The following is an 11,845-nucleotide window of genomic DNA, read 5'->3' as shown; positions in this document are numbered from 1 at the left end:
GCGAGGAGGAAGCGGGTCAACACCGAGTGTGTCCAAAATGGCAAACATCGCACAGTGTGCTCACGGAAACTGCAGCATCGCATCGAGAGCCGCTGGGATTCTCTTCTGTCTTTGAGACAGAATGTTTCTGCTTTGGAGAGCTGAATCGTTTGCTGTTCGGTTAATGCAGCAGTTTTCCTGGGTTTTGCAGCAAACCAGTGACAGGCACGTGACGAGAATGAGAGGAAACGTGTCGAACATATGGCGCTGCAGCTTCCAGTTTATTGCCTAGGATAAGAGATGAATATAGAATAGATGTTTGGTGCTGTGGAAATGTTCGTCCACTTACAGATTTCTTCTGTTTCTATGGTTTTTTGTCAAACTTCATTGTTTCATCAAGCAAATTTTAAACACTGGATGAAGATAATCCACTTGCCTTCAGACGCCTGCAGTGACTGGCAACGAGTCTTTTAAAACTTGGGGCTGCTCTGCTTAATTGAGCCAAATTAGAGAGCTGAGCAGCCTGCTTCAAATTGAATCAGGTTTAAGTCCAGACTATATATATATATATATATATATATATATATATATATATATATATATATATATATGTGTGTGTGTGTGTGTGTGTGTGTGTGTGTAAAACTATTCAAATGTGCCCAGTCGGATCAAAAAACAGCATATGATTAAAGGGATGGTCCTTCATATTCTTCTTGTCTTTGAGCAAACATTGAATTTAAGCAATTTTAGGCCAGCTTTATTTGTGTGTGTTATTTGCACATGTTCTTTTGACTTGCACTCCTGTCAAAGACTGGATAAAATCCTTCTGTAGGCTCTCTAATGTTGCACCTCAGTGGCTAAAAGAAGTTTTAAAAAGATTTTTTTTAATTTCAGTTCTTCAAAGTCAACCTCATATCTAGGTTCATATCACACAGAGTGATTTATTTGATGCGTGTTTTCCTGCAAACCTTGATGAGTTTAACTTTTAGCTAATGAAACACCAAATTTAAGTCACGGAGGAATGCTGCTCACGAAGACAGATGCTGGCAACCAACATTAGCTCTACCTGTTGAAAAACCCTGAAAGCTACTCCAAGTTTGGTGAACAAGTTTTACATTACTTCTATGCATTAAAGCATTATACTCTGTTATCCACAGCTCTTCCTGGAGCCTTAATGTAAGAAAAATCCCCCTCGCTTTAATGTGCCTGTGCAGAGATAAGGAGAATCTGTTACATGCCTGTCCTGCGACCCGCCAATTAGACTCTGTCATTGACCATTTGTTACAGCCACGGTCCCCCACCTTCAATGTGGCACCTTGCTGATTGCACACGCGCCGGATCAATAATTAAACAAATTACAGCCGACTGCCGGGTCAGTTTTCATCCCACATACACGAGTCTGAAAACTGCCTCTTGAAATGCAACAGCAGAGGAAAAGAAACACTGAAGTGTCACGGCGAAAACAAACACACGCAGCCTCTATGCAGTGCAGTTATGGCTGAGTTTTACCCAGCGCTCTAACACGGACAGGCAGGCAGAAGTGATTTGTCTCCGAGCAAGACGTGTAACAGTTCCTCGGCTGGCAGCAAAAACCCGCGACTTTTCTATTAAGACTCCTCTCTGTGAGAGCCAGAGCGGAGGCTGAGCGCTGCAGACAGGACCAGGTCACACACAGACAGGCGGAGAAAGACAATGAACTGCACCCTCACACATGAAACTAATATCACAATCAGAGTTATGTGAATGGACAGGCTCTAAAAATTCCATGTTACTCACCTAAAGTCCCAATTTTTGAGAAAAATCTGCAATAAACTCCCAGTTTTTGGCGCATTTTGTTGATTTTGCGTGAATTTGCACAATAATTCTCAAGAAACTGGAGGGACTGACTGATATAGTTTGGCAGTAAACAGATAAAAACTGCATTAATTTGACTGATGACATAATATTTAAACACACTTAGTGTCTAGTCTCAAATCTAGAGGGCCACATAAAATGCTGATGTGGGCCAGATTTAGCCCACGGGCCTGGAGTTTGACACCAATGCCCCCAACAAAATAATAAAATAGCAATTTAGTTTTGCATGAAATCAGAAGTTGTTTCATTTCTTCGGATCTGCGTACATCTCGCCACGTCCTGAAACACAAGTCATGTGGTGAAAATGACAAAGCAGCATGACATTGAAGCTATTTTAGTTGGTCCTCACAGAGCATTGCTGCTTTTATTACAGTGTCATAAAGAACATGCTGGTTTATTTACTGTCTGTTCCTAACAGAAATAAAAGAAAAGCCCTGGAAAGGAAAGAATGAAGTGATTTCTCACCAGGATTTGGTGGTTCACGAGGGACAAACTTCTCCACAATCTACATCTTAAAAACATGCATCATTCTTGATTTTTTTTTCTGCTTGACTTATAGGGTTGTTTCTATCTGCAGTGTTTGGCATTCCAGCTTTGGTTTGGAATTTTATTGTTTATGAGTCCTGCCAGACCCTGACCTGCAACTTAGACTCATATTGTAAAAACAAAAACTGCAGACTTGCATCGGACTCACTATGCATGACTCAAGACTTGTCACAAACTCACGTTTCCACAATGATGTTTAGCTCAAGTCATCTGGGACAAATATGAGATAATATATGCAGATAATTTGAGATCATTTTTAATGATGTCCCCTCTGAGTTGCTGCATTTTGTACAAATGACATGCATGGTAAAGCTAACAGCGTTCACCAGTAAAAGATGCTAATCTGGTACCTAGCTCTTCTATCTCGTTTGTTTGTATTAAAGCTGATTAAATCAGAATTAAAATACATAAATGAATAAAAATAAGCCGAAATAAGCCAATAGAGATTCTCCTTTTAAAGATAAATTTGATTTGGTTTGTTAGTCTGGGACTTTTGTGATGTGACATAATTTTAGCCGCTCTGATATCTCACAATCTGAACTATTTAAATAACTTTATGTCATTTGCAAACAAAATAAACTGAATTTACAACATCCAACATCTTATTCTCCTACTATTAATCAAAATAGCTTTGTTAAAAAAAAAACAGCAATTTGTGTTGGATTCATCAAGAAATTTAACAATAACTAATGTACTTTTGCTAGTTTTCTCACTGGTTATTTTTATGTGCTTGGTTTGATGCTCGTCTTTAAAAACAAGAACTTTGAATTTAGTAAGAATTGATAACTCTTTTCCTATATCTGTTTAATACTTGCAGGGCTACTTAGAGTGGGAGTTGTCCTCAGTGGAATGACGCCCTGGTCGAAGAGCCATTCTTTACAAAAAGCTGCCCGAATTGTCTTGAAATTGATTCCTGGTGTATTCCTGTTTTTTATATCATTATTATATATTTAACACTTAATATTCAAATTACAGTTATCTAAATTTTGAGAAAGTAGATGAAACTCTTTTGCAAAACTGTGGCTTAGTTTGAAATCGCAGGTGTATAATGACCTTTAGCTCTTTCTTTTTTTTCATCTCAGCAGTTTGGACGGGAGAAGTTAAACTATGAAATATTTGCTCAATAATGAACTTGCCGCAGAAGAGTGTGTGAAGGGAATCATTGCACCTGAAACAAACCGAAGATTTTCTATCCTCAAACCAGAGCTACCCCCCCCCTCCTCCAACACACACACACACACACACACACACACACACACACACACACACACACACACACACACACACTTTTACCTTTGCATATACATCACTGGTGATTTACCTTCCCAATATGATATCCGCTGAAGTGTTGCGCTCCTTCCTCTGCTGGGTATCTTATTTATTAATGCCAGACCCGCGGGGCATGGTTACATAAGAGTCTGTTTAATTATTTGGGAACGTTTTCCTTTACTTTTAGCGCCTCTACTGTTGTAGTGGTGGGAATTGATACGACTTCCTTTCAGGTTGTGGGATCTGAAAGGTTGTTCGAAGTGAGGTAGGAAAAACACACTGTTGTGATGTGTGTTTTTATTTTTTTTAGGAAATGTGAGTATCCTGCTGCACTGCAAGTTCTCTGATTGGTAAAGGAAGAAAGAAAGAAAGAAAGAAAGAAAGAAAGAAAGAAAGAAAGAAAGAAAGAAAGCATACAGTGGCTAGTTAGGGAGAAATATAGGGCTGTGTTGGAAACTCTGTCCCCGGGATAGCTGCTCTAATGACTGGGGCAGCGGCGGTCATTTAAGGTGGACCATAAGACCCTGGAGCAAACGAGAGGAAGATTTTAAATCAGTGTGTTTGTATTTTTTCTTTGCCAGGAGCATCACTGTATTCATATCATTTTTTTTTTTTTTTTGTACAAGCAGTATAGTGTGCCACTGCAGAGCTACTTCTTATAGCAAAACTGTTCAACATTTTCTCGCTGTATAATGTTACATCGTGTGAAAATGTTAAGATTATTGTAGGTGGGATTGTTAGGAGAACAAATATACAACAAACAAAAACAGAACAAAAAAACCCACAACCATTATTCCATCATGAAATTTAAATGAGCTCCTGTTCTAAAGAGAAATATTGTTTTTTACTAAATTACAGAATTACTCCCGTTTCTCTCCTTATTTGGGAATATTTGCCTTTTCTTATTGGTTTATTTCTTCTGCAAAATTGAAATGCAATAACTACTGAAAACTTTATTGTCAACAATTATGGGTGTTATTTTCGCAATAAAGACCCTGCAGTGCATCAGATGACATAACTCATCTGTAATGTTATTAGTCAAGGGCGCCTCCACAAAGTTTTCAAACCGGCGTGGCCAGGTGGATGGGAAATAAATAAATTAATTAATTAATTTAATAAAGTAATAAATATCAGGAACATCTTATATTCATGTTAACATTTTTATATAGCCATTTCCCATTCCGTATCTCGCCAGTGGAGCAGCCCTCTCAAGTCCGCACTTATCCCTATACATTAAGAAAGCAGCGACTAAATGCGTATTCCACCTGATTCAGGCTTTGATTTATTAAGGAATCCTTTTTTTCTTTTTTTTTTTCTCTCTCCCGTTTCTCTCCTGTTTGTTCGTTCTCTCTTGTATACACAAACACACGGAGTGCGACCTTAAATAAGGAGGGTTCGGTAGGTGTGTAGCAGGACCCGCTGCCTCCCCTCAGTGATGCGGTGAGTCTGCGCTCCCACATGTCCGCTATATAAAGCGCGCACAGCAGCAGCGTCGCACAGTTTTTAGTGGACAGCTCCGCGGTGCTGAAACCTCTCTATCTCCCCCCGCCTCCCCCCTCTCTCTCTCTCTCTCTCACTCTCTAACACCCGAAGGCTTTCACTGAGGAGCGGCGACCATGGAGGGATTCTCGTGGAAACTTTTTCTCCTCTCCTGCCTGTTTGCTGCAGAGGGCTCCGCGCAGGACTTTGGACAGACGCAGTTTATTTGCACGTCAGTTCCCAAAGACGTGGACTTGTGCACCGCGGCGATGCAGAACAGCGGACCGGCGGAAGACCTGAAGACCACAATCATTCAGCTGCGGGAGACCGTGCTGCAGCAGAAGGAGACCATTGTGAACCAAAAGGAGACAATCAAGGAGCTAACGTCCAAGCTGAGCCGCTGCGAGAGTCAGAGCCTCCCGGCGGCGGCGGGACCCGGGGGGAGGAGACCGGGGGGCAAGAACACCATGGGGGATGTATCCCGGGGTACCGCAGACACCCTGGCGCAGCTGGGACAGACTTTACAGACGCTCAAACAGAGACTGGAGAATCTGGAGGTAGGCTGACGAGAGAAGCGCTCACGGCTCAAAAAAGTTCATTCAAACGTTCCCCTTGAGTTAAACTCTGCTGTATTTAGCCAAAGGGAAGTATCCTGAATGTTCAGGGGAGTTAGTAACACATTTTTTAAATCCCTTTATATTAATTGAAAGGAAAATTATCGCAGCAAAGAAACCAAGATGGTGTTCTCCATTTGTCTTTAACTCCATATCTGTCTCTCCCCTCCTCCCCACCCCCTCCCTTTCTAATGCAGCAATACAGCCGAGGAAATAACAGCGCGCAGGCGAACAGCCTGAAGGATCTGCTGCAGAACAAGATAGATGACATGGAGAAGCAGGTTCTGTCCCGGGTCAACATAGAGGAAAGCAGGCCGGGACACAGGAACGAGAGCGACCAGAGGAACAGAGTGGAGACCACGCTCTCCTCTCTGCACGACCGGATCTCCGACCTGGAGAAAGGTGCGTCTGGATTTGCGTTACGCACAGGATCTCCAGCTGAACCAGCCTTCGTTTCACTTCTCCAGACCCGTTTTCTCTTTTGCTTCGCTGAGTTGATGTTTCTCATTGCCAGTGAATCACAAAACTTGCATTAGAGGTTATATATTTTGTTTTCCAAAGCGGACTTTTGCTGCGGAAGTCATAGGTAGAGAGAAAGTTTGAAGGGCGCGCCTGGCACTGGCGCATTCTGGAGCTGAGGGTCTTTTCAGTATTTCGACACGTGCAAATGCGCGTGCTCACCGTGTAAATGAGAGCCATGAAGAGAGGAGGAGACGGAAACATCCTCTGCATCAGCAAAAAAAAAAAAAAAAAAAAAAAATCTCAAAAGTAGAAAAAAATATACACACAGTGCTAATGCAAATGAACGAATTTGCAACAACGCCTTGGCTTATTTCCTTTTTCTTTTTTTCTAGAAATGTGATGTAATTAAAATACCTGCACTGTATGGAGGTCTTCCATTTAAAGCCAATTCAAACTAATTACTAAAACTTATAGGGTGGCAACCAAAACTTAAAATCCAGAACAGAATTTCAGCATGTTTGTAATGCTTTTTTTTAATGTTACCTACTTAATATACACTTTAAATTAGACACATACACATTAAATTATGTATCAGTTTAACATAATTATAGCCAATATATGTCATATTTTAGCATTACTGTATATGTAAATATTTTCATTGTAAAGCAAAATAAACAGATGCCTGCTCCTTTAAGAGGTTCTGTAAGTTAACTCCACCAATGTGAATGTAGTTACATTATGCCAGGGATTACATAATCAACATATGAATTCCTTATCCCTTTCATCTGCAGGCAAAGAGACCAGGCCAGCAGACAGATTCCAGCTCACCTTCCCTCTTAGGACCAACTACATGTACGCCAAAGCCAAGAGGACTCTCCCCGAGATGTACTCCTTTAGCGTGTGTCTGTGGATCAAGTCCAGCGCCTCACCCGGCCTGGGGACGCCGTTTTCCTACGCAGTTCCAGGCCAAGCCAACGAGCTGGTGCTGATCGAGTGGGGGAACAACCCCATGGAGTTCCTTATCAACGACAAGGTCAGTTTGAGTCTCTAACGCCTGGATTTAGACCCTGTGGCTGATTGAGGTTATCCACAAATTAGCTTTAAGAGGTCCAAACTGTGGGAAAATGCTTCATCGCTTTTGTTTTTTTGTTTTTTTTGTTTTGTGCTTGGATGAGTCAGAATGGCCAGACCAAAACCAGGATAATAACAGGTGATGAATTGCTCAATAGAGGCTATTTTTGTATATACACCTAAAAGGCGAGACACGTGAGAGAGGAAGTGATTCAGCAGAAGGATGAGAGGGTGTTGATCATTCATACCATTGTGTACCCTGAACAGGATATTGTTACCAACATGAAAAGACGGTGCACTCAGGAGATTATCTCCTCTCTTCAGGTTGCAAAACTGCCGTTCAGCATCAACGACGGAAAGTGGCATCACCTCTGCATCACGTGGACCATTCGCGACGGGATATGGGAGGCCTTCCAGGACGGAGTGAAGCAGGGGCACGGGGAGAACCTGGCACCGTATCACCCTATCAAAGCAGATGGAGTTCTGGTTCTGGGACAAGAGCAGGTGAATACTCCTTCTTCTTCTTTTTTTTTATTTTTTTTTTATTTAAAAAACCACAACCTCTGCTCCCAAATCCCTCGCAGACGTCTTGTGGAAACAACCCTTTAACTTATTATCTGTTTAATTTTGCAGGAAAGATTAGAGGTGGAGATATTCACAAAATAAGACTGCAGGGACACTTAGAGAGGAGTCCAGTTAAGCTTCAGCTGTCTAATTACTGTGTTCATTTGAGATTTGAGGCATAATTTCATTCTGAAAATTTGGATAAAGCATGATTCATTAAAGATGTAGAGTTCAATTAGCAAACACCGAAGTAGTATTGAACTTTGGTAATAGCTAATTTCTTCTCGTTTATATTGTCTCTTTGTCTTTATAGTGCAAAATGAACTTGTGTCTGAGGACAAACTGCTTGACATAATGCCGTTGTTTCATAACAATTTTTAAAGATTTTTCAACCACAAAACTATTTGTTATCATATTTTAATGTTTAAATTCAGCACTTTAAAATAAAAAAGAAGCATTCATCAACCTTCAGCTCATGATTAATGCGACGGATTGAACACATCCCGGTGCATAAGCAGGGAAATGAAAAATTGTTTACAAACAAACATTATTGATAGGTCTGGCTGTATGTTTAGGGTGAATTTCTGCCCTAGTTCAATTTTTCTGCAACTTTTTGCAGACTTTGTTCCAGGTTTACTCTGTATTTGGTTGAACCCATCTCTCCCCATCACCTTTTACCAGCTTCCTTTTCGGTGTGTGGAGAACCTAAAAACAACACTTCTTATGACTTTCTTAACGTTTTCTTTACGTTTTTTTTACCCTCTCCACACTTCCGAGCCAGGTTTATCGAGTGCATGACTATTTTAGTCTGCAGCTCCTCCCTCCAGTGTTACCCCCGAGGCCTATACCTGCAAATGAGCCTTCTTCTATAGTTTTATTTCAACAGTGCCTTACTTCCCGATGCTGTTCCATCAAGTCCAGATTTGTGGAAGTGCATGACTTGTCCCACCTCCACTGCAGATTCAGTAAAGTCACTCTAGGCGTTTTGGCTGCTTCTCTGATTAACGCTTAATGATCCAGGCAGGCTGGATGGATTTGCTGTTTTGGTGACTTTTTGGAGAGAATCGTTTGTGCTGGGTTTTGGTTTATTTAACGACGTGATTGGCATCCTAAAAGCGTAACGCAACTTTCGCATTTTAAATATTAGACGTCAGCTTTCTTCCATGTCACAATTTGGGTGAAGTACTCTTATGGTTGTAATGAGACAAAATGTGAAAAGCTCTTGGAAGTTAGGTTCATACATTGACGGTGCTCTGTTGTCGATCCACAGGACTCGCTGGGTGGAGGCTTTGATGCAACACAAGCATACGTTGGCGAACTCGCACACTTAAACATCTGGAACAGGAAACTCTCAGCCACTGAAATCGCCAACTTGGCAAACTGCAACAGCAAAGCGTTTGTCGGTAACGTCTTCTCCTGGACAGAGAGCAACATTGAAATATTTGGCGGTGCCACCAAATGGACCTTCGAGCCGTGCAGCTCAATCAACTGAGTCGCAGCTTCTTGCTTCAGAAAAGAAAAGAAAAAAAAAGGCCTCCGTGTATTTCTGAGCTTTTGTCGTTCCTGTCCTCATTTGACCTTTGTTTAGAGAGTAATTGGTAAGCTTAAATCTGGGATTTATGTCATTCTTAGGTATTCCTGTGCAAAAAACAACGCCTCCAAACTTGAGAAGGGGGAGGAAAAACAAAAAAAAAAGAAAATCTCATTCCTCAAAATTGGTATCTGATGTTTTTTTTTTGTAGTTTTTTGTTTTTTTTCTTGGATGTTTAGTTGAAAGCACACCTAAGCTTTTCGTTCTGGCTTATTTTCGTCTTGGACTGACAGCTGGCAATCTGCACCTTATGTTTCGACGATTCACAATCCAAGTGAGGAATTACATAAACCGTCCCATCAGCCTCCCCCCACCCCCCTCCCTACCCTCCCTGTTTCCTCCGGCAGTGGGAGATTACGCTGTCCATCCAATTTTTGTCAGTGTTTGGCGCTGTGAAATGATGTCCGATGCGGTACAGCTCCTAATGACCCCCCAGCCTCCTCTTCCTCGGCCCGACGCCCAAACCCTCCCACCCTACCGCCTCCCAACTCTCGCACCCTCTCCACCCTCCGGAACTTGCACTGTGACTGACTAAGAGGACACTGCAAAGGAGGAAGGACACTGCAAAAAGTCAGACTGCGGGTAAAAGTCGATTTGTAATCATTGTTCGCTTCAAGTTTTTCCCTGTAAGAATGTCGTGAACTTGCCAACATTGCTACAAAGCCTGGGTGCCTTGGGCTGGTACAAATATTCAGCACATTTGGTATGTTTTCAGTTGCAAATTCAGTGTTTACTAGTTTGTGTTTTTCCTTTCTTTTCTTTTTTTTGTTGTTTTGTTTGTTTCTTGAGCTGGATTAAGTTTCTTGTTCTCTCTCGTTGGTAAATGTGATTTACTTACAGTTTGTTATCTGACATGACGTGTTTCGGCAGGTGTTTGTACTACTCTGTATTAGGAATGTTACAGTGTCTGTATAGTAACAGCATGACTGAAAGAGTGCTGTGAAAGCATTGTTGAAATCTGCTTTACTATCCTCTCTGGGTCTGGGTTTTTTACTGTATTGTTATATGCTCCAAGCATGGCAAAACTGACAGATGAAAAATTTAATTTTTGTAATAAAATTGTGATACTAAATGTCATAAAGTATCTCTGGCTCTGTGTGCGTGAAACAGACATTGCGGTGTTCCTCTACATCAGGTAGTGAAGACGGAGAGGGAGCACCTCCAAAGGCAGAGAGGTTTTTTTTTACAGATGCCTGTGTCTCTTGTAAAGGTGGAAGCACGAGCTGTGTTGTTGTTGCTGCTGCTGCTGCGAGGCCCCATGCCTGCACTGGAGTCATGGGGGCAGCCAGAGGGGAGACATGCCTGGTCCTATCAGCCTTCCACCATCTGATAAAACAAAAACTACCAATTCACTTTTATGAACAAGATTTACCTCACACGACACGTTGTGTATTTAAAGCTGAGCAACATTTTTGGCACTTTCACTTTGATTAAGACTTCCATTTCATATGGTGCCTTGCAAAATGATGAATGCCCCTTTGATTTTGAAATCCAAACGTGTTTTATGTGGATTATATGTGACCAAAAAAAAAACAAAAAAAAACACAACTTAGTGCAGAATTTTGAAGTGAAAGAAAATTACACATTTTTCTGCATCGTGTTGCTTTAAAAAATCTGGACAAGTGCAACGTGTGCAGGATGTGTTCACCCCCCCCTGAGTGAAGCCGTTGCATAACCACTTTCACCGCATGAGCAACTGCAGGCTTTGGGGAAACATCTCGCAGCTTTGCACTTGTAGAGATCATTTATCTGTTCTCAAAAAATTAGCTCAAGATGAGTCAGATTTGGATGGAGATAATTGTTTATGATCAGAACCATTCAGTTGTAGTGGTGGATGTGTGTTTGGGATTGTTGTCACCCTGGAAAGTCAACTAACCTCAGTCACATTTCTGAGTCTTTTCAAGCCCATGCCAGGTTTCTCTTCTTGTATCTATCTCCATTTGTCTTCCCATCAACTGACCCTTATTTCCGTCGCTGGTAAATAAAGAGAAGCCCAACAGCAAGTTCCCTTGTGAAGATTATGTATGAGTTGATATTCATCAGTTCTCCCATCCACTCAGTATTAGCTGCAGTTGACTCTCTGAGCTGTATCCCCTTTCACATCCCAGTATTTAAATCTGAATCTGTTTATGCAGTCTGCCCTCCGTCCAGCTTGACAGTTTGAGAAATTATCTGAGCGCAGGAGGCCACATTTCAGGCTCATGTCAGTCATGTGTAAATGTCAGGAAGGTCAAAGCTCTGGGGAGGGAAGCATCGCTCTCATCCCCTCCCAGCTCTCTGTTTTCCCAGAATACACACCCTGCATGACAAAATACCAAAAAAAAACCCGAGACTGGACTGTGCTTTGATTCTTGAAAGTCTAACAAGTCATTCTTACTGTGGATAATATTTGATCACAAATGTCCCCATCTGATGT

At 41.6% G+C, this 11,845-nt stretch overlaps 1 protein-coding gene across 1 annotated transcript; it reads left to right on the top strand.

The window, feature by feature from the left end:
* Nucleotides 1-5,241: 5,241 nt before the first annotated feature.
* Nucleotides 5,242-10,977, top strand: LOC106911539 (neuronal pentraxin-1-like). Its single transcript, XM_014978345.2, has 5 exons — nucleotides 5,242-5,684; nucleotides 5,939-6,143; nucleotides 6,995-7,236; nucleotides 7,599-7,778; nucleotides 9,109-10,977. The coding sequence occupies exons 1-5, from the start codon at nucleotides 5,265-5,267 to the stop codon at nucleotides 9,328-9,330; spliced, it is 1,269 nt and encodes a 422-aa protein (XP_014833831.1). The 5' UTR covers nucleotides 5,242-5,264; the 3' UTR covers nucleotides 9,331-10,977.
* Nucleotides 10,978-11,845: the final 868 nt, after the last annotated feature.

Source organism: Poecilia mexicana, unplaced genomic scaffold, assembly GCF_051168715.1.
Source record: "Poecilia mexicana isolate PSO_F unplaced genomic scaffold, ASM5116871v1 scaffold_1, whole genome shotgun sequence".
In the NCBI taxonomy this organism is placed as follows: domain Eukaryota; kingdom Metazoa; phylum Chordata; class Actinopteri; order Cyprinodontiformes; family Poeciliidae; genus Poecilia; species Poecilia mexicana.
Note: the sequence above shows the minus strand (reverse complement) of the source record. Positions and strands in the feature narration are given on the sequence as shown.